The sequence below is a fragment of the Parus major genome, chromosome 4, assembly GCF_001522545.3.
Source record: "Parus major isolate Abel chromosome 4, Parus_major1.1, whole genome shotgun sequence".
Lineage (NCBI taxonomy): Eukaryota > Metazoa > Chordata > Aves > Passeriformes > Paridae > Parus > Parus major.
In genome coordinates this window covers 34,212,425-34,237,204 of record NC_031771.1, presented here as the reverse complement: position 1 = coordinate 34,237,204, position 24,780 = coordinate 34,212,425, and the positions used below count along the sequence as shown (strand labels likewise).

Genomic DNA, 24,780 nt, shown 5'->3' with positions numbered 1-24,780 from the left:
GAGGGAAGTTATAAAAATGACTTTTGCTTTAAAATTGTTCTTCATCCAAGTACCTACCTTTCACATACTGAATGCCAACAGGGAGAGCCTTTTCAGGTTCTGTGCTTAACAGATAGTACTTTATTGTTTCAAATACATCCCCATCTGCCTGGATTGTCTCTGCTAGTCGCATACATTCTTCCACATCAGGAAGATTACACTAGAAAACAAAGATTTTGCCAGAAAGTGACTGAAATGTTCCAATACTTATCTAAGACGCAGAGAAATGCTGATGTTTGCGCATAACAATAAGAAAAAATTCTCTCTGTTGGAGTCATTGAAAGACATACCTGCATATAATGCATATTAAGAAAGCCATCTAGACCATAGCAACACTGGAAAAGGTTCTGTGACTTTAATTTAAGCTGTACCAGATTTCATTGCTAATGTTTTTGCGAAGTTTTTATTACTGTTTAATAAATGTTCAGTCTGAGTTGTACTCTAATGGAGTCCAACCAAAGCAGACCCTTCCACTGCTGAAGAGGAAAGGAGACATTTATGGACATTACAGGCATAAGATGTAAAACAATACAGACCACAGAAAGTTGATCTGCCAAAACATGATTAGGTTGCACATTTATTAGGTTATAAATCATATTGACAGGTAATTCTGAAGATCATAAGCTACTTCAGAAAGTAATGTGCGTCAGGGAAAGAGTGCACAAAGGAACAAAATAAAGAACTAAATTTATTGTTCAATACTGAAAATAAAGTCAACAAAAAACTAATAGAGGTAGAAAGGATATGTTACATATAAGACTGTAGAGACAAATTCATCCTATGGTTTTATATGGCCTTATGGTTTTTGAAATTAGTAAATAAATCAATACAAAACCTTATTGGATTCAGGTAAATTCTTTTATGATGTACCTTTTCATGCAGGTCATTTATTTCTGCTATGCATCCAGGATAAAAAGCACACAGTTTTACTAACTGTAGTTTATTATCAGGAATCATCATAAGAAGATCAACTGCTAAATCCCTGCACAAATAAAAGATGACATGTAGTTATTCTTGATGGTTTGTAGTAGAAGGAAATTATTTTCTCTTTTATATTCCTGTTATATAGAAGATTTTACTGAAAAAAATACTATTTCCACATAAGTGTTGAAGCAACCTCAGTCTCTAAGACTATTTTTGTTCAATAAATGAGGCTTAATTATTCATCTTATTGGGAAAGTCATTCATTAATTTTCTGTTGCTTTAGCTGGTTGAATTAAACATCTATGCAATTCTTAAGCATCAAAACCATCTCAAAGTGAAATGGAAGAATATGTGAGCAGCAATGGGAAAAGAGAGAAGGAACCCTCAAATATGACAGAAGAAAAGATGATGATGTGGTTCTGTCATGAAACCATCCTCAAATTTCAGGCTTCTAAAGCTTCATGACATCAACATAGAACATCTGTCACACTCATCCAGAATGGCTTGGTGCTCATGTGACATTTAAACAGAGAGATTATATGAGAAAAGGATATGATACTTATTTTCAGCCTTCTCAAAGGAAAATTGTTTTAGCAAACTACCATTTCTTACATTTTCCTAAGTTTTTTACCACTTGTTACCCTGTCTTTCACACAACAAACAGCAGAATGGAACATGTGTAATATTAGGAAATTATTTGGAAATTGTTCTATTTAAGTTTTAATAATTGGTTATTCTGTGACTCTTCTATTCATGCAGATGTAATTTCTCCTGTGAACCTCAAGACTGACTTACCCTTGTGTAAGGCAAAAATTCCTACTGATTTACTCTGGGTTTTCAGAATATGGTCCTTAAAAATGTTAAAGTATGCTATTATCCAATATTTGCAACTGCTTTCTATCTCACTTTCAAGTATTAATCACAATTAAAAATTAGGACACTTAAGAGAAATTTGAAAAGCTTTTGAATTTATTAAGGAAAAAAATAAATTTAAACTTTCTCCAAAAAAGCAAAATACCTGTATCCAAGTGATGGGAAGCTAAAAGAAAGATATTGAAACAGTATTGAACAAAATTTTGTATTACTTTACAGAGAAAATATCTGATGGAAAATAATTAAACTACAACAGCAAATCTAAGGGTTAGAGTAACTGAATTCAAAACAAAAAGAAAAAATCTTTCTATTTTATGCCTTCTGACAACCTAAAGAAATTAATGCTCAAAGGTCTTTAGAAAATCTGTGATACTATTACTATGCAACAGCCACTTTTCCAAGTTACAGAAGCATTCTTTCAGAATCTAGGATATTTCAAAAGTTCTTAAGCTATTTTCAAGATCACTTAATCATATATACTAATCTTCATAAGCACTTTAAACATTTTTTAAGTGACTAGAAATTGTCTTGTCAAAAAAATTATATCCAATATTCATTTGAAAAGAAGTAATTCAAAAAAGCCCTCATACAACGGCCTACAAATTGTGCTACCTGGAATGATTTTGAAGAATCAAACTGAAAACATTGTCGAGTATAAAGATAAAAATGAGATGACTGAGTTTGCATATGCAGAATTCAGCATCTCAGGTCAAACATGACTAACTTTTTGAATAATAAAAAGTTGCTTTCAACAGTATTTAGGTGTTAAATACACATAAAAATGTGTCCTTAAACACTCACACATGTTCTAAAGGCTCTAGATTTGGAAAAGTGTGTGAATGTTTAGTTTAAAATTATTTTTTGGCTTGATTTTATATTTTAGAGCATTTCGAAAAACAACCAACCAAAACCCAAGACACATTCCACCAGTAACTGATTTCTTTATTAACTTATCAGGGTCCTTTTGGTATTCCTTTTGTTGTCTACAAGTAAGTGCTTTGCTACAGCAAAATGTTTCCAACTGATGCATATCTCTAAGCATAACAACCAGTAAAAAAAAAAAAGAGGGGAGCCCTTCAAATATCAGAGACCCATGAACTCCAGCTGCCTTATACAGGATCTTATGAATGCAGTTAACCAAGGGGATTATGCTGTGTGAAAATCTCTCTATAACAAAACAAAGAGATCATGAATCTCTGATCTTTTGCTACAGAATATAAAAATATGCTGTAATGGCTGAAAATCCAGGATTTTAGGATGTTCAGTATAGCAGTACAGTGTGTGAAACCCATTGAAAAACCCAGATGTATACTTGGGCAATATGCAGCTCCTTTACACCACTTTAAAATTTTATCACGTATACCCATGCAGACTTCAGTGTACACAAGCATTAAGTTTACAGCAGCTTTATGGACATAAACAAAAATGCCATACCATTTTAAGCACTAATTGCAGCCCTGAGATCAGAACAAGCTTTTGCTATGGAATTGGAAAAAATATACACAGTTTTTTGTAACTCCACATCCAGCGCTTGCTTTTGGAGGCTACAAAAAAATCACCCTTCACAATGAAGGCAAGGAGATCAAAGTAGGAGCTTCAGACACTTTAGAAGCTGCAGATGGAGTTGCCAAAACAGCTCTATTCTAACCTAGTGCAATGCAGACATGCTAAACCATTGCAAAATGAAAACAGCAAAGTCACCAGTTTCTTATTTTATTTTTCTGTACAATGCTTCATTGTCTAATGAAAACTAAATGCTCTGTAGAGAGGCGTTCCACTATGCTTCTCTCAGGCTACCTCTAGATTAGCATTAGCAATAACTAATAATAGATTAATATTAGCATTAATTAGCATTAACAATCTAATAATATATTAACATCAGTAAATACTAACTGTAGAAGAAAAACTGATCCTTAATTGTTAAAGTATACATTTTCTATGAAATGATTATTACAAACCAGTTATACAGCTGCCAAATATACCTTAGGAAAGTTTTCTGCTTTTTCATTGTTAGATAAAATCCAAGAAATTGTATTCTTCAAAGTAAAACCACTACAATCAGGAAAAGAAAATTTACCACAGAAGGACTCCTCTATATGCAAGAGAAAAGTTACTTCTGCAGAATTAAATACTAATCCTGTTTCATCCTTATATCTTTGCAGGAGTCTTCTGCTCCTAATACCAATAGAAGATAATTCCTCAGACCCATAGTTTTATATTTTTCAGTCAGGTACTTAAAAATCACTTTACATAACCTACTTGAGCTTTTCCTTTTGACTTTTTAACTCAATTCCAGCCTTGCTTTTTTTGAAGCAGCTCTTTTTATTCAATACAAACTAGGAGTTCATAAGCTACCAATTGTCCATGTAGCTAGGGTTTTTTTCAGTGGGTTTCATACTCTGACAATGACTCCTCTCTCATTTACAATGCATACAGAATGTATTTTGAGATTAAAAGAGAACATTTGCATGCCATGTACTTCAAAGGTCTAATATAGCAATTCTTATTCAAGCAGAAATTTTTATTCTCCCTTCCCATGATAGTTTGATATCTACAAAAGTTTCACAATGATACACCTTGATTGTTTTGCCAGGGAGAAAATTTTTAAAAATCTTCTTTGGATTAGGAAATTCTTACCATGTTATTACTGCCATACATTTCCTTGCTAGTAACTCTAGGGCATAATGTGTTGCTTGTGCTGCACTTTCTCCCAAGACAGTACCCACACTGATTGCCAGCTCCAGTTCATTTCCACGAATCAGGTTTGCCATCGCCAGCTTGCTCAATGGAGAAATTATATCATTAAAGGACTTAAGCATTTTTGGACATTCATCATGTTGAACATATGACATTCACTTATGAGACTTTTTACAGAAGGACAAAATATGCAATGATTAAACTCAATTATATGTATTTTGGGTCTCTTGAATGAGTAAATAATTGTGCACTATGTGTTAGTGTGTTTTTAAACAACCAAATAGATTTCTTTTAGCAGAATCTTCCTTTATTCAACTGAAGGATCACATAAATATGATACCTAAAATGCATGCTAGGAATTCCATCTAATCTTAAGGACACTAGCAAACAAAATATATATTTCCCTCTCTTTCAATGAAAGGAGACTCAAAAACCCAAGAAAACTGGAAGGATTGTCCTGTTCTTACTCTCTCTGAGCAATCATAGTTACGAATAGGCATAGCAGAATGTCAAACGCTAGGAGACTACACAACTTGAATATGCCTATTTAGAAATATAGGCATTAACTGAATCTCAGTTTCTCTCAGATTAGCTCATTGGGATGGAATTATATTTACTTGGGGGCATAGAGGAGGAAAACATGTTAAGTCAACAACAACAAAATCCAGATAAAATGAGTAAAATAAAATTTGTAAAACTACAAATAAAAAGCAAATAAAAAACAATAAAATGTTTCCTACATGTCAGTTCTATTTTTTTTTACTGAGGGGTGGGGTTTTCTTTTCCTATTTACTTCTTCATTTAGACTGTAAATTCTTCAAGGTAGATGACTACATTACCTTTAGCACAATGACTTCCAGTTCTGAATGGGTATTTTGAGTCACCATAAATACTAACACTTAGATGTATATATCTTAGGTACTTAAGTATCTTTTATTGTCTAAAATAGCAAGATAGTATAAATAAAATTCAGCAGCTATTTGCTACCTTCTGTGCATGAGAGAAGCCTACAGAAGCCTTGAATTCAATAGAATCAAGGGAGTTTCGCTACTAACTTTAATACTATAACTAACTCTGCATAAATATAAAAAATCAAATGCCAAATACCATTTTAGAATGCGATACATAAATTTCAAAACGTGTGGAGATGTAAAAAGGAAGTCAATGTTTCCTTTTTCATTGTTAAAGAAAATTAAAAATTACCTCTATATTTTCAACAGCTAGATGACAACATGCTGCAAGCACTGCACGGCCATCCTGGAAATACCAATCTGCCAGTTCTTTACTGACCTTCTGCAGGAGACTGAAAAACAAAAAATGCATTCTGCAAAGTCACTTTTAGGTTGGAGTGCCTTGTGTCTTAATTTATGTAAAATTCATCACATTTGCTTCTGTACCCTAAAAGTTGCTATATTTTGCTCACAGATAATGACATTACTAGCTTGAAAAATGCAATCTGAGCTTCATCCACTACTTATGTTGGTGCATACTGAGGTATTGGAGTACATCAGGGCAGGAGGGTGGCAATGGACTTTGCCCCAGGCCCTGAGGGAAAAAAGAAACCTCTCACAGTTAGGGTGAGCAAAAGCTGACCCACAATGCCCCCAGAAAAGTGATATGTAAATAATACTAGAAAGTTCTATAGCTTCTCTGTTATCATTGGTTAAAATTTGGTGCATTATTTTACATATTCCTAATCTCCTGTTTTTATTGGTCCCTTACCCTCACACTCCACCCCTAACCTAGTTTATCTGTTTCCCACCCTGGACCATGGCCTTTTGTTTGCATCCCCTTACTGTGCACAGTTTATGTGTTAGTTGTTTTGCTTATTAAAGTTCTTTATTTTCAGGTCATGCAATCGTGCCCATCCCTCTTTATTGCTGCCACCCTCAGACCTTGCTCTGATTATCTCTGAGGTAGCACACGGCCAGACCATCTGGGCCCAGTGTGCTACACTGAGGTGGGTCAGTCTCCCAAAGTTTACATCAGTAGGAAATGTCTCTTCAGATTGACAGAAGAAAAATCAAATATTTGGTTATCCAATCTGTACCTGTAAACTCTGCACCAGTATTTCTCTAATTGCTCAAAAACTGCTCATGTAAAAGAAGTAACAACACACCCTCAAAATGATTTTGTTACTACACCCCTAACTTGATAATGTAATTCAAGTTTTTGAGTGTTGTTCTAGACAAGAAGAGGTGCATATTTGGGGTTTTTTTAAATGGGCATGGACAATGAGAATCATAGAATCATAAAACACCTTATGTTCTAAGGAACCTTAAAGATCATTCTGTTCCAAGCCCTTTGCTAAGGGCAGGGATGCCTTCCCCTAGACTGGGTTACTCAGAGCCCCATCCAACCTGACCCTAAACACTTCCAGGGTTGGAGCACCCTCAGCTTCTCTGTGCAACCTGTTCCAGTGCCTCACCACTTTCACAGTGGTGAAAGTGTGACAGTGAAAGATTTTTTTTCCTAATATCTAAAGCCACTCTCTCAGTTTGATTTTTATTTTACATTATCAGAACCTTCACTGATAACAAACAGCAAAGGTTCAGGAAGAGATTATATGTAATAATAAGGGATCACAAATACTTGTTAATGCTAAATCTTACTCACCAAAAGTCCTCAGTTACTATCCTATATATTTTAGTACACAGGAATGCATCTTAAATATCAAGCAGGTGAAATGGACATTTATAATTATGAAACTTACATGTGAAAAACCATTTTGTGCCAGGAGGCACAATAGGGAAATTAGTGTAGCATAAGGTAGTTAGTACCTCTACTAAGTACTAGAAGATGTAATATTTTGTTGAACTCTGTATTGCTGATTCCAAATTAAACCACTATGCTTTATCTCCCTTAATGACTTTACACTCTGCAGTAAGATGAGGTTTATAGTTATAAACTAGAACAACTTACTCATTATAATCATCTGTATTGTTCCCACCAACATTTGAAGTTCCGCTTGTTGTGGAGAGTGGTAACATCTGTATATTTCCTTCACAAGCTGCCTGGAAGTGAATAAAATATAGATTAATGAATGCAGAATTCAAACTGAATATAGAATTAATTTTTTCAAATAATCAAAAATAATCTAAGACCTATAAAAAACTTTCTAAAGTTATAACAGTTATAACAAAGAAAATGTTTAAACATTAAAGAATTAGTTTAAACTAATGAACTTATTCATAGCTAAATCCTAGCCTAGATTTTATTTAGCCATACAGGAATTCTACCAAAGCAAGAGACTTCTTCCTTCCTATGCATTTGTGCAGGAATTTTCAGCATTTGGATATAATGGATGGTGAAGGCTACAGTCTTGATTTTTACAACCCAAGGAACTCTGAGGGAAGGATGAAGTCCATAGATACTTCTCAGCAGGTATACCAGTAAATCTGGAAAGATTTGGAATATAGTGGCTTAAGGTGAACTTTTCTTTGTATCTGGCAATAATTTATTTCTAACATTGAATACAAAGAGATCAGTGTGGGTTGAAATTAAATCAGTTGATTTCAATGAAAGTGGTGGCTGGTCAAGGGTTGGACTCTGTGATCTCAGAGGTATTTTCCAACCTAATTGATTCTGTGATCTTTAGAAATTCTTTCACATGCTTTAAGATGTAGCTGGGATAACACCATTAAACCTCAGGGCTCAGTTACAATGGAAGGTAAATTCTGGCATTTTGTTGGTCATTATAATCTTATTAAAGCCTTTGAAACAAAGGCTATTCTATGAATTGTAATATCTCTGCAATACTTCTCTTATATGAAAAATTAAGATCTTTCTGAAGCTTTAATTTGCATTAAAGTTCAAACATTTTAGCTTGTTAAATCTGAGCATGTGTCAAGTTACATTCTGTACATTATTCAGTTATTTACCTAATACCTACAGGTGATTTCTCAGTAGAAATTCAAGAGAAATCAAATCCTACACTAATTTGATGTTAAGGACAATATTGTCTGTTGAAAATCAGGTACCATTTCAAGTGAAATGGAACACATCAGTTTTCATTATGGTGATTTGGTTGCAGTTTAGAAGAATCAGGTTTTAAATCTATAAAAAAAATTGAGGTATCAATACAACATGGAGGTAAAGACTTGGGCATCATTATCCAGCTGTTTTCCTAAAGTGAAAAGAGCTAGCCTTTTAAATATGCATGTCATATTCTGAGTTACAAGCTAAGAGCTAAATACATCTCCCACACTGTTATATATGTAGTAATACCTGTGCAACAAGTAGAGCCTCTTTAAGCTGACCTCTTGAAGTAAAGAAAGAAACCAGTTTCTTCACATCTCCAATAGCTATACAGTATGGGATGACATCATCATTTTCTTCCTGAATTAACTGATCAGCTCTCCTAATTAAAAAAAATGAATAAATAAACAAGAAAGATCTGCATATATGAACAATCACCAAACTTATCTATATGGTGTAGGTGTTAGATGAAGCCAAAAAAAGTTCGCTGAAACCCATCTGCTTTCCAGACTTACAAACAGTGAATACTGTACTAAAGAGTTTACAAAGTTGCAATTTATGGTCAACGCTTTGATTCTTGTACACAAAGGTATTGTTGAAATTCTCCACACTTCCATCCCAAAGCTTACTGAACAAAAAGTAACATCACTAAAATGCTGTAACAAAAACTAAGCATATCTGGTAATAGTATCCATCCTTCCCACTTGTCTGTGTCCTTTCATGGACTGAAGCTACAATTCACCATATTTTAATTAACTTACCTTTGCATTAACTTCCTCCAATATTTCATTGATACACCAGGTGCAACTGAGAGAGCTTTGTCCCACTAAAGAAAGCAGAAATACATTTAACTTGATAATTTCTGTTTGAGAAACAGACATATTTTAAACTAGTGTAACTTTTCTTCCATAAAAAATAAATTTGTCAAGAGTTAAATAAGGAATGAGTTATGCATATGTTAATAAGTGGAACAAGATTACTCTTTGGGGGACTTGTGACCCATTCATTGTCTCCCCATCTTTGCTAGGGTAGCTGGTTTTCAGAAACTGTAATATATTTTTATTCTTCAATAGTGTTCTAATATTTTACCTCTCCAAGTTCTACCATTAGTTCACAATATCGCTGAATTTGTCCTAATCTTAAATGTATTTCTGCAGCTTCTTTGAGTCTTTCCTCTTTGCTTGGTGCACCAATACCACCTCCAAACTTAGACATCTTTACTGTTGTCAGTTCTTGTGCCTTGGACTGAGAGAAAAAGAAAAAAAAAATAAAAAAATTAAGTTTTCTGTGATAAAAACAAATTTTCTTAATGGACTATTGGCAAATATTACAGTGGAATATAAAGGTTATCATTTAAGAATAACATTGTTTAGAGAAAAGGCTAATTGAAAGAGATTTCAATGAGATTACAGTGAACTATGTTTATGTTGTTAAAGTAAATGTGTTAGTGTTTTGTTGTTGTAAATATACATTTTCCTTGGTTATCTTCCTATAATAACATTTTTTTTGTATTCTCATATATTATAGTAATTTACACAGATGTCCCTTATAAAAATCTTGATATTTTGAAACTTTAAAAAAAAATAAATATTTGTAAACATAAACCATACAGAGCTGAAAATTGTACATATTGCCATTATAATGATGTTCACGTAAAGAAATAACAAAGACAGTAGGCTTAACTGGTAGACAACAGGCTCTGTGGTCTGATCTGTCACGCCCCATTAACCTTATGGCCAAAAAATTATTTATATCCCCAACTACTGCAATTTTTATATTGGTTGGGAAGATAAGACAAAATTTCTTCGTCTGGCAGAGTTTGAGAAAAAAGCTGCAACAGAATTATATGTACAGGGGAAAAAAAAAGCAATGGGAGATTCCTATTTCAAGAATTCTCAGTTGAATTCTATCATCAATGCACAATGACAACATTTGGATATTCATGACTTTGCAGTACCATATATGGAAGATGAAGAATGAATTTTGAACATTCTTCACCAAAGTAAACTGCCATGAAGACCAATGGCAGCTCCCAAGGATCTGTGTTTTGTAAAAAACATACTACATTATTTTTTTTCCTCAGCACCTCTACATTTTTTATTATTCTCATGCTAAAGTCTCCCATGCATCTCTTCTCTTCCTAAAAACAGAAAAAACAGAGTTGCTCTACATCCTTATTTCAGCCTGAAATGTGTAGGTGCTGCAGTGCTATTACTTAGTTTCCTAAGGTATTAGCAGTCCATAACAAGCAGTCAGCATCACCCTACTCCATACTTTCTCTTAAAGCTCTCAAACATGATTCTGAGTCAGCAAGAAGGGGAAAATTATTTTAATTAATGTGAATGCTCAAACCAGGTCCACAGAATAACCAGCAATTACTGTAGTTACTCTAGGTCACCGGAGTTTTAAATGCATAAAATCATGTTGCAGGGATAAACAGACTGCTGGCACTGGACAAGGCAAGATTTAATGTCTTCTCAGACTTACTGGGCTGAGAAAACTGTTTTTTTTGACACATGGATGCACAAACAGAGCTTCACAGGATTAGCAGAACAGCTGCTATTATTACAGTTAACAACACAAATAAACTTTAATCACTTGAGAGTCATAGGGGATGTAGGACACTTTTAAAGAGCCTGTGATTTTACAGAAGAGCCAGCATGTAACAGCAAGCAACAGGTGATACCTGTCAAGTATTAGCCCTGGGGCTGGCAAGTGCATTCCCTGATCCATACTAGTAGATCTTCTTTTCTCTGTTTTCAATCCAGTCATTAGAGTATGGGATTTTTTAGTACTACAAACATGTAGTATTTGCATATTCTACACAAACTGTGTATTTGGTCGTATGTTCATAAATGCAGCTACTAATAAATTTATGGCCTAGTACTTGAATTTCCTATTCTTATCCAAGCCACTCTTAGGCTGCATATCTGTATTAATGACAGGTTCTTGCTATTCCTTCTTCCAGAGAGCTAAAGAACACATTTCTGCTGACTCCCCCCATTTTCAGACATGAATTCCCCTGTCTGTACATCTGAACATAGCTACACACTTCATGTTTATATAAACAAATAATTTGACTTTACTGAACATAAAAGTACAGTGTATGTAATAGGTAAGACAAACTTGCTTCATAGCTGAAACTGTAGTGACGGCTGCTTTACAATTTCTTTTAACTGTTTCGTAAAATGCTGTTCTAGTTAATAACTGTAGCCTAGCATTTTAAGACTGACAACCATTTTCACACATTGTGCTTCACTTACCAGTCTAAATCTAATGAGGTGTTTCATATGCATAATTCCTTTGCAGTAGTTTTGTGGAAGCAAACTGTCATCCTGTCCTTTTATTACAGCAACCAAATCCCATAAATTTTTGCTGCCTCCTGGAGGCTAAAATTGTTAGGGAAGAAGAGTTTTATAACAGTTATGTTCAAGAGAGAAACCTGAACTTATAAAGACATTGGAAAACATTTTTCAGTCAACTCCAAGAAATACAATTTCAGTGAATTTCAATATTAGAACCTTTATTATGAAACAGGAATTAGTTCAAGATACTATAAGTCCTTCAGTCTTCTTGAAGGCTGTAAAGATACAGTGAGATGCATGAACCTATTTGGTTATGTGTGGACATAGCTGAAGGCTTGCCACTAGAGTTTTTCCTTTTGCTCTCAAAGAAATACAAGCTATCTTGTGTCTACTGCCAGCACAAAGCAACAGTCTGGTATACTCCTGCTGGCATGCAGGAGCTGGCCCAGCACTTGTTTACCACTTTCTATACAGAAAAGGCATGGGCCAGGTAGAAAAGAACCTCAAGACTTGACTGCCACAACCTGGTTTACTGTCTTAATATCAAACCTTAAAATAGACACACATAGTATAATGGTATATGCACAAAACATTTTTTTAAAAATCAATTTTAAGAATTTCCATTGGTCTAGCCTTTGAATCAACCCTTCTGTAGAAACAGGACAACAGTTTAACACTGAATGAAATCTAGAAGAGAGCAAGTATTCAAAAGCTTAAAAAAAAATCATTAAACCTTTGACCTAAAGAAGTTTTTCAAAAAACAACAGCATTACAAGTTTTGAAGTCAAATTATTTCCGAGCTGGTAAAAAACATAAAATTCTACTAGGGAAACACAAGCTCCAGTAGTAGTAGAATCTGTAGTTCCAAGTCACTTTGTTCTTGTTCTACCTCAAGTGCAGCTCCTTATGCAGGTAAGAGCTCACAGAAACCCACATTTTTAACTAATTTCCACTGAGAAGCTGCAGCAGTTTATAGAAAATATTACAGTGCAATGGAGAAAAGGAGATAGATGGATACTGAGGCACGAGGCAAGTGGATCTACATTTCCTAAAACATAAAGAGCAGTTTGGGCACAGACACTTGGGCAGTTCAGACTTTATCAGTAATAAGGGTATTCTTTTGTTTAATTAAATGATTAATTAAAAATTTTAAAACTCTAATGCAGTTTGATTAAACACATAATTTCATTTTCTTCAGTAGCAAATTGCTGTCAAATTAACCTTTCCCATAGAAAATGAAACTATTTCATTAATTTAACTTTGCAAAAAGCTGGTCTGCTTTTTGCAAAGCTAAAATAATGAAATTTGTTTTTCACAACTGACAAACAATTCAATCACGGACATTGTTATATGCCAGCCTGTTAAGAAATTAACTGATTTCTCCCTATTTTCTAAGTTCCCTTCAAGAAAGAGAAAAAAATTGGTAGAGAAAAAAGAAATCTCTATTTTGGAGATTGACTTCAGAAAAGAAAGCCATGCACATTGACATCATCCCTAAGTTTGCAGAATACTTACTGAAAAAAATTCTGAAAACCATCTTAGTTTTTTTCCTTGAGGATTTCCTGACAATTTTTCCAATTCTTGTTTAATATCCCTGGAAACTTTACCACACAGCAAAGGAGGAGCTCCAGACTCCACAGCGCGATCTAACACACACAAAGATTTATATATGAAATTAAAATAAACAACCACCAAAGGAATAGGAATATTAACATAAAGAAAATTAAAACAATGCTTTATACAATTTTCTTACCTGTATTGCCAATAATATCATCCCAACATCTGTCTGTTATGATATTTATTTGTAGAGGGTTTATAAGAGGTGTCAATGACCAGAGTCTCACGGTGGAATCACGAGAGCAGGATGCCATGGTAAATGGACGACTAGGATGACATGTTAATCCTAGTAGAGGGAATATATAAAAATGTAGTCAAATAAGTTTATCTAATAACCTGTTTTATTAAATTATTTTATATATGTCAATACATATTAGAATGCATTTCAATACAGAAATAAAATAAAACAGAATTTGAAAGATATTACCATATACATCTGCACCATGATCATAAACTGTGTCCAAACATGTTCCATCTCTTGTGTCCCAGACTCGAATTGTATAGTCCCAACTGCCAGATATTAGAAGGTAAGGAATTTCAGGATTCCACATCAGTCCCCGTACTGGAGCTGTATGTCCACTAAGAACATTTATACAAGCATCTTCTGTATAATCCCATATCCGAACGGTACTGAAACAGGACAAAAGGGAACAATCTACATCAGATCACCTTTGAAATATAATTATCTCTCTCCTTTAGCAATAATTTAAGCTTCTAATTCATCAGAATATTTATTTGCATCACATCAGGGCTCAAAGAGTTGTAGTGAAAGGGGTAAATCTGGGTGGCAACTGGTAACCAGCAATGCTCCTCAGGGTTCAATTCAAGGGACAGTCCTGTTCAATGTATTTTATTGTCAAGAAGGTTGCTATCAAGTTGTGTCCTGTCATGAATCACTACACTATGAACTAACAGATTTTGCTTCAAGCATAAACCTCTAATGAATGTTAGTGGGAAAGCAATAGAAGCCAATACTCCAAACTTTACAAAATATCCATTATAAAAATATCTTGTATAATTTGCAGGGAAGTAGCTTAGAATCATAATAAAATGCGTCCTCCTACTTACCACGGACTGATGTGCTCTCCCTCAAAAGCAATGGAATCAAACCAAAAAACAGAAATACCCAACACTCATTAAAATTCTCTGCAGATTCCACTTAAGCATACTTTTGAAAAATATCAAATAAGAGCAGGTCTTGCACCTGTTTCTTCAGACGTAATGTGAACATGTGGTATCCCCCTTGTGCTATTTCTTGCAGTAACAGTATCAGGCACTGACCCTACTCTTGGGGAAAGCATTTGGAAACTTGCACTACTACAGCAGTTGTGACAATTTTAGATGATCCTGCTGCCCAAATACTACGTAAAGCTACGAGCAAAGCTAAAACCTGCATCTGAAAAGGCAGAGATTTAGATTATTAAATACTTGACAACACCATTACAAGCAAAGATGTTTGTCCAATAGTCCTGCTTGAGGTTTAAGTTTTCTAATAGTTCAGAAATACCCACCCATCATCAGAGCCACTGCAGAGGATTCCTTCTCTGAGAGGAGACCACCGTACATGAAACACCTTTGCAGTATGCCCAGTAAAAACTTTCAGTGGTTGATCAGAGCTGGTTGCCAAGTAATACACACGAACATTTTTATCCTCACAACCAGTAGCTATCATATCTCTGCAAAATAAAAAACAGCAGTATCCTTGGTCACAGAGATGACAAATGTTTTTTTATATTAAAAAAAAAAATGATGTGCAATTTGCAATTATTTTTTAAATAGTGAATTTCTGCTTCTCCTTCGTCTCTTCAAGATGTAGCTATTGATAATTCAATTAAAAAAAAAAAAAACAAATCAGAAAAAACCTGATAAAATCCATTAGTTGCCATGGGGAATATATTTGAATTCATCTGACTATGCACCCACTACACAGCTATTATGAAACTGAATTACTATATGTTTTTTTGGAAAAAAAGCTCTTGTGTCATTATTAAGAATTATGTACAAGATTTACATATAATCACAAGGTATTTAGTTGTCTGCTACATCTTCATCTTAGCAGTCATTACAAGGACACCAATCTAAACCCCTCTTTCCTGGTATTGAATGTCTGTTCCCCCCCGCCCCCCATTATATATTCATCTAGATAATTTTTTTTTCTCTCATCAATATGAAACGATCCTCCTTCAAAAGTTAAGAAAATTCATGCCAGTCAATGAAATATACTACTGGGAAGAGAGAGCTGCTGTAAGTATATCCTACTTTGAAACAGAAAATTTCAATGTTTTACTCTCTTACAGTAAATATCACATTCTAGATAACTTAGTGTTACTTTGCTGGTAATCAATTTAAATAGTAAATATTGTCAGTTCTTTGGGTTAATTTTTACTTACTTGTTGTTTTGACTCCAATCGCAGCCAAACACTGCAGCTGGATGTTTGTACTTGTGAAGAACATTGCCATCAATGGTTCGAATAATACTGAAACCAATTACAATGTGATATTATAAAGAAAAATACATTCTGGGTAGGCTATCCAAAATTAAGTTTTATTCTGTGCAAATAAACCAGAGAGCAAAAAGATACACACAAAGAACAGGAGAAAGCTACAAACAATATCAGCCCCTCAATTACAACATTTAACTGCATGTCGACTGTACAACATCTAACTTGACTTCAGAATCTAAGTTTCTTCAGAGGGGCTTTAAAGATATTAACCGTGGTACATCTTTCTTGAAAGGATCCTCATGGCCCAGAATCAAAGCTGTAGTCATGGCTTTAAGGTACAACTAGATCTTTATGAATTAAAAAAAGCTGATTGTTTTCTAAAATTTCTGCCCATTATGTTTGAGCTGGAATGACACAGGTAGCAGAGGTAACAAATGAAGAAGGATTTTTAAAATGTACTGAAACACAATATATGCAAAATTGGTTTCAATGGACATTCATGAGTTTTTAGAAATGAGGTATTATACTCCTGTGATAGTGCACTTGTAGTTATTTTATTCTAAAATACTACTTTTTAGTCCTTGAAACAACAAACTAAAAAAATATTAAAAATTAACACAAATAAAGTTGGATGGCTTTTGAAAAGTGTCTTCTACAGATAAGAAACCTAGAAGGATATTCTTGTCCAAATAAAAATCAGTATTTAGTTTCACTATCAGTGTGTCTTAGACACTATTCCTTTTGAAAATATTTTCTTAATTTTTTTTCTTAAAATCATGAAAAACATACCCTAACAAATACAGAAGACTAATATAAATTTTTCCAGTAAGAAAAGTTTTAAAATTAATTACTGAGAATATTATCAAAATTTATGGACTTGAGAAGTGTATTTAGCAATTTTTTTTCTTCCAATAACACTCACCAAAATCCATCACTGCTGCAGGTTGCTATTCTTTTGGAATCTTTATGACTCCAGGCAATGCAGAAGATTCCATTCTTTCCATGCTTCAAAAAATGCAAAATACCTATCAATAAGAAATAATTCACCCCTTTTTCTCTCATCTATTGACTCATCTTTTTTACTTTATTCTCCTATGGGCTTCAGCCCTTTTCTCACAGTACAGTATGCTGTATAAAACCACATAATAATGAGTACCTAATATAAGCTGGATGTTTGAGAATCCAAGTCCAAAACATTGGGACTATGGAGATAGGTAGTAAAACTTCTATATCCTCCAGGATCCAAGAGACAAAACCAGATCAAGCTGAAGAATAAGCAATCCATAACTATATAAACCTGAAGCTTAAATAAAGAATAGTGTGGACAATCAGAGGGACCTGCTCAAGGGAAGTGAAGCACAAGTTGTGTTCTCTTCTGTCCTGCCTATTTCAGGGAATGATGTAGCAAGAAACAGGAAGATCATGCAGATGAATAATTAGATTTTATACTGGTGTTACCCACACAATTTTGGAGGTTTTGATCACAGGTCAGTTTATACAACACCAAGCCTGTGGGCAACAAACTATCTCAAAGGAGAAAAAGGATCTTAGTTCAGGAGATTTTAGGGCTCATTGTGAGAGCTTTAAACAAGTTTGGAAAAAGGCCAGGGCCAGGCTTGCCAGATAGAATGTGTAGGGAAGGACAGAACAATAGAAACCACACCAGAAGCATAAGGAGGTTCAAGAGGCAGTACCTAGAGCAAGCACAAGCATCCAAATACTTAATCACTAGGCAGGACTATGGGACATCCCTTTGCATCTCCACTGGGATGTGGACACAATCAAATACTTCTATAAAGTGCCTGTACCCCAACACATGCAGTATGGGGAACAAACTGGATGAGCTAGAGATCTGTGTGCAGTCACAGATCACCGCACTGTGATTACAGAGACATAGTGGGGTAGCTCACTTGACTGGAATGTTGCCACAAAAAGCTACACACTGTTTAGGAAAGACAGAAAATTCAACAAAGGCAACTGCAAAGGGTCCTGTACCTGTGGAGGGAATAACCACAGGCACCAGACAGGCTGGGGCTGATCTGCAGGAAAGCAGCTCTGTGGAGAAGGATCTGGGGGTTCTGGTAGACACCAAGCTGTCCATGAGTCAGGAATGTGACTTGTGGCCAAGAGGCCAATGGTGACCTGGGGTGCATTAGAAAGGGGATTCCAGCAGGTCAAGGGAGGTGATCCTGCCCCTCTACTCAGCCTTACTGAGGACACATCTGGAGTGCTGTGTCCAGTTCTGGGCTCCTCAGGACAAGAGAGCTTGTGGAGAGGGCCCATTAGGGGAGCAACAAAATTTTTTTCTCTTACAAGGCTGAGAGAGCTGGGCCTATTCAGTCTTGAGAAGTCACAACTGAGGGGTGATCATCAATGTCTGTCAGTATCTGAAGGGAGGGTGGCAAGGGAATGGCTTTGCTCAGTGGTGCTGAGCAGAAGGACAAGAGGAAATGGGCAGAAACTGATGCACAGGAAGTTCCACCCAAACATGAGGAAGAACTTCTCTATTGTATAAGTGACCAAGCACTGGAACAGATTGATGGAGATTCTCCCTCTCTGGAGATATCCCAGAACCATCTGGATGCAATCCTTTGCCTAGTGTTCTAGGATGACCCTGCTTGAGCAGGGAGGTTGGACCAGATAACTACCTATGGTGCCTTCCAACCTTAATCATTCAGTGATTCTGAATAAAGGTTAGTTACTTGGAATAATGAAGTTAGCAGGCATGAAAAATTGTGCTATGAGAAAACTTAATTGGGACATGTATCAGGACCAGTTTTACAAAAAAGATATTTAGCAGTACAAATGCAAATATCAGTATTGGAAACCCAGAACTCCTGAAGGTAGGTATATTTGTTTTCTGCTCATGCCTCTTCTCACTGCCCCACCTCTCTTCTTAAAGAGCATCCCTTATACATTGATGCAGATCCTACACTTAAATAATTATGTCTGTATAATCTGAAGATCACAGCTATATACTAGGAATACACAAAATAGTGTAAACTACTACGGCATAATATTACACAACTCCTTCTGCCAATAAAAATTATGCTACTATTTTAGGACTTAAAAATGCCTGGACAAATTTCAGGTAATACAAGGCAAGCCATTACATGAGTCATACTGCTTAGTGTGCTGCAAAATGGAGCTTTATTGATCTAGAATACAGGTACTGAAAGTTTTTTCTGGCCCTTATGTTTGAAAATACAGAACACAGTTTTCATTTTGATGCTGAGTCTGTATGTCCATATATATTTACACAATTAAGAAGGAATCAGCTATGCTTTTGCCATATGTCCCTACATGACCAATTTTAAGATAATGGAGTCCATCTGGTGCTTCATCACTCTCATATTACAAATCCAGTCTTCCAGGGGAAGTAAAAATACTTCTGCCACATGTGTAAACTGGCACCCACATAATACCATAGATTTTTATACTACAGCACCTTTTAAAAACACATGTACTTTGACCATCTCTATTTATGGACACTAAAGGGAATGACTAACTTCCACTTAATATAGACAAAAAAAGAAGTAATCTCATCTTACCTCACTGAATCTGGTTATCATTTTGCCTTTTCGAACATCCCAGATAAAGCCACCATTTCTGGATGTTCCACCCGCAATGCAGTTCAGATTTCCTTTAAAGAAAGACGTTTTTAAATTATTATGATAATTTTAAAATAATAATATTGTTTGACAGTGGTTCTACTTTAAATTGAAAAAATGTAATATGAACAGAAGACATCAATGGTACATGAACATGAGTTTTCCATAGTTTAAGGCCAGCATTTGTTACTAAGTCACAAACATCAATTTCAGTGAAAGACTGACCTGTTTTTCTACATTCCTGTTTTGAGGAATGGTCAAATAAAAATTGTATTGCTGTAAAAAGTATCTTAATACCTTCTGAAAGTCTTGTGTGAAAAAAGTTAATGATCATGATGCATATGACTCAAACTGAAAGACAGGTAACCTTAATGTTGCAACTAGACCATTTTCCTTTAAAGTTCCTTATGTATAAAGACAAATCATAAAAATGAGAGAGAACATCTAACAGTATTTTGTTTTCTTAATCTTTCACCACTGCTGCACCTAAGACCATCAATAATGTAATTGAATCTGTAACTACACTCTTCAGGGTGGAAAATCTAAGTACAAAACTCCACAGTGAGAACTTGAAAATTCAAGTCTAATCCAAAAACCACCAAATTCTCCTCACCACAGTGACTCTATCCCAATATAGCTATGCTTTTCATAAATATCAGATTTATAGGAAAGTTTTGACTGTTATTTTATTCCAAGCTTCAAAGGCAGAAAAGACAATCTATGAAGGAAGAGTATATAGCAAGGAAAATATATAAAATGGGAATAGGTAGGAGAATGATGGGGAAGAAAAAAGGAGTAATCAGTCTTTTCAAAAGTCTTCTGAGACCAAACAAATGGTGGCATGCATTAGATTATATATCAGGAACAAAGTGCAAGGCAGATAAGAACTCTCTGGGAGTAAGGGGAAAGAAGCACCAAAAGTTCTGGCTAGGAGGGACATAAGGAACAAAGTTGAAGCATGTTCTTCCAATTTACTTTTTTGTAAAAGAAAAGAAAAGCAAAAGCAACAAGCCCACACCCCTCCTGCAGCAAACTATTCATTCAACATGAGATACAGCTACAAATTAAATTTAAACCTCAAAATTAAATAAACAAGCATAAGCACTGTATTTCCATATAGCAAGACAAATTATTTGTGAAGAGGTGTAAGATGCAAGAGACTCTCTGAAAGGAAAAAGTGCAAAATTATTTCACATATGCAGACCACATTAAGCTTCCCACCACAATTTTTTTTTTCCTGTTAGTTATTATTTCTTAAGGGTTTAAAAGTGCAGGTGAGAACAGAGAAATGAATTATTTAGATTTTTTTAAAAAATACATCTGCTGTCCAAAGAAATGAAACACAAAAAGGAAGACAATCTACTGTCAACTATTGACAACTATCAAAAGTGTATTTTTAGGTACACCAAAGAGGGTTACAGAACAGTTTGGAAAACAAAATTTCCCAGTGCCTCCACTGATTTGTCTAAGAAAAAGTAATGCTTTGCAGAAAAGACACCTCCTATTCTAATAAGGTTAGAGTTCTTCAGTGATTAGACTCCCATTCAAAGAAGGAAGAAAAACAGCTAAATACACATGTTCCACTATTTAATCACAAAATATAATCTGAATTCCTTCAAGCTACTGCTTCTCATGCAAATCACAACATTATGTCATCTGCATAGTAACATGTTAGAAATGTTCCAGAGATCTTCCTCCCTCCATTCTGAGAATGAAATACTGGGAGCATTACTCAGAAGGGTAAGCTTCAGCAAGGTCTGAAGCATTGAATTCTGCTGGTTTCACAGATAATTAAGTTTTGTTTAAACCTTATAAAACTAATACTTTTATATCACAAATTCTGCAGTCAATGCTAATTCAAAGAACATTTAGACATACAGCAGGATATTCTTACCTGGAGCCCAAGAAATGGAATAAATAACCCCCTCATTACCAGGAGATGTATAAACCGCTGATAAAGTATTTATGTCCCAAACTTTTATTGTGCCATCAAATGAAGCTGTAGCAAGAAGATCAGGGTTATCAGGTTTGAATTTGCAATCAAAGATGGTCTCAACATGTCCCTTAAATGAAACAAATATTTAATCCATTTTTATTACATTTGATTTTTTCATAAGTCAAACTCTAGATCAAACTCTAAAATACATTGTATTTAATTTACATGTCAGGTCAATTAAGAGTTCCAAAACTCCTTTATATTTAGGCTTATCAGTCAAATTAAAAGGCAAAAAATAACCTGGACTATAACATGCTCTTTCATAGATTATTATTAAAAGCAGAAAAATTATTTCCTGAAACCACAGAGTATGCAATGCCAGGGACTTGTTAGCATTTTCTGTTGGGACTATGTTGCTAAAAAATTGAATTAAAAAAAACTAAGCAAAAAACCCCACCAAATTTAAATTTTTTAAAGCAAAAACAGTTTTTCACTTTTGGTAAAATGACTGAAAAAATAATGCTCTCTATGTCAAACAGGTTCTACAAGATGTCTACTACCCCACTGAATAGTCTGTGTTTCTAGATACAGACTAAGCTCTATTACAGTTTAAACTTGAATCCATTAGAGATTTCAAGTATCAATCGGTTGTTTCCAAAGACATGCATTTGTAGAATTTAAGTCCTCAAATATATGAAACACAGGTATTATGTAAGAATTTTTTCCAGCACCAGTTGCTTTACAGGACCAAATCTAATGAAAATGGAAAGAGAAAACAAACCAGCAGCCTCTATTCAAATGTGTGTGGGAGTACAGCTGAAAATACACTTATTTGGATTTTGTTTGTTTGAGGTTTTTTTCAGTGAAAAGGGAACTTGGAAAGAGGAAAAGAGAAATATCTTTAAGAACCTCAATAACCAAAAGTCTAGTGAAGAAGAAGGTAATCTGTGTTAAATCCATTTCTGAATTTCAGCTTCAAAGAAAATTTAATAATTTAGTCTTTGTAATGTTAAACTGAGTGCATTCACCATATAGCTCTCTGATTTGACTCAAACTTTTATTCTGAATTATAGAAAGCCCACTAGAAAAAAATCGTGAGAAAGCCATCAAACTAAAATTTCCATTAACAAAATAAACAAACAAAAAACAAGTCCTTAAATCATTATTTCTGGTTTAAAACAAACCATCAGGATACTTTCAACAAAATTCAGTAATTTCCAATAAAACATTGCTTTAAACTTCAAAACTGTCATTTTGTTCCCTAGAAATTTAGACTCTTTAACAATAGAAACTGCTTTACAGTACTACAAAAACTTCATTCTCTTTCTCTAAGAGTTTTTTGCTGTTAGATGAGCATTAGCCAAATAAACTCTCTATTCAAAGACAGAGATGAACCATACCAACTCTCTAAGGAAATCCCACTTTTTGGCTCCCATGTCATAAAGCCCCACTCCACCATCCATGAAGCAACAGACGGTATGACCAGGAGGAAGTGAAAATGCTTGGTTTTGGGTTAAAGTTGGAGGAGGAACAGCCTCACTTGTTGAAGATATATGGTGATTTTTAGTAGAATACTGTGATGAACATGCTTAACAATATAAAGCAAAAGACAAAGAGAGAAGATTATTTCTTATTTCAATAATAAGTAAAATTCTAAAGAGTAAAATTTTTGTATTCTAATGAGTTTTAAATCAAAAGAAATGGAGAATTTCTTATGAAGCCTGGCCTACTAAAGAAGGACCTTAAAAAGTACTTGATCCTTTATGTATTTGTCTAATCCACTAGCAGCAGAAGGCACTTTAATTCAGAACTAAATAGCTGACCAACCCTACAGAGATTGATCTGGACATAACAAGACTCATAAATAAGATTTTCTTAAGCTGCAACCATTGCAATGAATAACAATCAAAATTACACTTACACTTTTTCTTTGGAGGAGAAGTTAGCACATGCAAGCCATGGAAACCAGTTTGCTTCAATTTAAAATTGTCTATAGGCGTTGTACGTGAAACATTCCAAACACGTAACACACCAACCTGAGAATCTGAGGTTTAAAAAATTAAAACAAGACACAGAGATATGTGGTTTGAATTAAACTTCAAGTCCTAAGAATAATTTTATAAGCAGGCACTGTCAACTCCATAGAATTACAGAATAGTTAGGGATAGAGGGGACCTCTGGAGATCATCTAGTGTAACGTCCATGGCATCCTATTTATTTTCCATTCACTACTGTGGCCATATCACTATTAACAATAATCATTATTAGCATTAGCTATTTAAACACAGAGTAATTCTATGGAACCTCTCTCATTATAAGGTATTTTGCCAGTCTTAGTTTCCTTATTCATTAGTTCAACCTGAGCTGTAATGTCTATGGTGTAGAAAAGAGGAAGGAAATAGATTCTTCTCTTCTTTTAATTTTTTTAATCTTTGAAGTGGCATAAATTAGTACAATGTCTTTTTATTCCTATTCCAAAAAGAATTAATATCTCTTTTTTGCTAAAGGGTGCATGAGGAAAATATTATTTAGCACAAAAAAATTGTACAAAGTAATATATTTATGTAGCAAAAATTTTTAAAACATGTAAAAACTTCCCAGGGTAGTTTTATTATTTTCCATTTTTTTGTTATTGTCTTTTTTTTTGTACAATTAATGTATGCTTCTACTTGTAAAAATATTATAAAACCAGAAAAATCTAACTTGGAGTGTCAATTTTGAAGACTCAGTGCTGTATTTATCGTTGTATAAATCAGGAAATAAAAGCCTTACCTCCAGTTATAAACATTCCAGGTGCACTAGAAACCCAGGCTAAACATTGAACAGATGCTGCTGCACTGGGAAAACTAAAAGTTGTGATACAGGACAGAGATTCAGAGTCAACTAGTCGAATGCCATTATGTAAGTTAGCAACAAGAAGGTAATCGGTTGACAAGGGGTCCCACTCCAGAGCTGTAACTGGGTCCTCTTCATCTGTTCCTTCAAGAGACTCTGGTCTTAAGACATGTTTCTGGTTTTTAGAACCTTTAAAATGCAGAAGAAAACAAGCTATTTAAAAAATAAATCAGATATATCCTTTCAATAGTTACAAGGCTGGCAAACATTTTTTTCCTCTCTCCCTGAAATTTTCACTAGCCTGCTCTATTGTTTGCAGCAGTGAAATTAATGAAGCTATCTTTGCAATATTTGACTTAGAGTATTTCTTTTTCAATCAGATTCGAATTTATGTTTAATATAGCAGGAAACAGAAACAGGCTGTCTGCTTTACAAACATAATTTTATAGGAAAGGAAAGTATGCCAGATCATGTACATTGTTCTAAGAATTTTTGTGAGTAAAGGTCTGCAGCACAGCATA

At 34.5% G+C, this 24,780-nt stretch overlaps 1 protein-coding gene across 5 annotated transcripts in view; it reads right to left on the bottom strand.

Moving 5' to 3' along the window:
• The window catches only part of WDR17 (WD repeat domain 17), a 56,302-nt gene that overhangs the window by 6,801 nt on the left and 24,721 nt on the right, over positions 1 to 24,780 (bottom strand). For 3 of the 5 annotated variants that reach the window (XM_015624352.1, XM_015624353.3, XM_015624350.3), the window contains exons 5-25: positions 24,197 to 24,448; positions 23,346 to 23,468; positions 22,825 to 23,012; positions 21,383 to 21,551; positions 19,429 to 19,520; positions 16,800 to 16,882; positions 15,824 to 15,910; positions 14,945 to 15,109; positions 13,861 to 14,063; positions 13,570 to 13,719; positions 13,332 to 13,462; positions 11,775 to 11,900; positions 9,601 to 9,756; positions 9,273 to 9,337; positions 8,761 to 8,893; positions 7,456 to 7,547; positions 5,737 to 5,836; positions 4,474 to 4,613; positions 1,982 to 2,002; positions 910 to 1,021; positions 58 to 199 (exon numbers count right to left, since the gene is read on the bottom strand). In XM_015624352.1, the coding sequence (XP_015479838.1) occupies positions 58 to 199; positions 910 to 1,021; positions 1,982 to 2,002; positions 4,474 to 4,613; positions 5,737 to 5,836; positions 7,456 to 7,547; positions 8,761 to 8,893; positions 9,273 to 9,337; positions 9,601 to 9,756; positions 11,775 to 11,900; positions 13,332 to 13,462; positions 13,570 to 13,719; positions 13,861 to 14,063; positions 14,945 to 15,109; positions 15,824 to 15,910; positions 16,800 to 16,882; positions 19,429 to 19,520; positions 21,383 to 21,551; positions 22,825 to 23,012; positions 23,346 to 23,468; positions 24,197 to 24,448 (2,730 nt within the window). Of the gene's footprint in view, positions 1 to 57; positions 200 to 909; positions 1,022 to 1,981; positions 4,614 to 5,736; positions 5,837 to 7,455; positions 7,548 to 8,760; positions 8,894 to 9,272; positions 9,338 to 9,600; positions 9,757 to 11,774; positions 11,901 to 13,331; positions 13,463 to 13,569; positions 13,720 to 13,860; positions 14,064 to 14,944; positions 15,110 to 15,823; positions 15,911 to 16,799; positions 16,883 to 19,428; positions 19,521 to 21,382; positions 21,552 to 22,824; positions 23,013 to 23,345; positions 23,469 to 24,196; positions 24,449 to 24,780 lie in introns of those variants that run through there. The other 2 variants (XM_015624351.3, XM_033513999.1) reach the window with 2 other exon arrangements.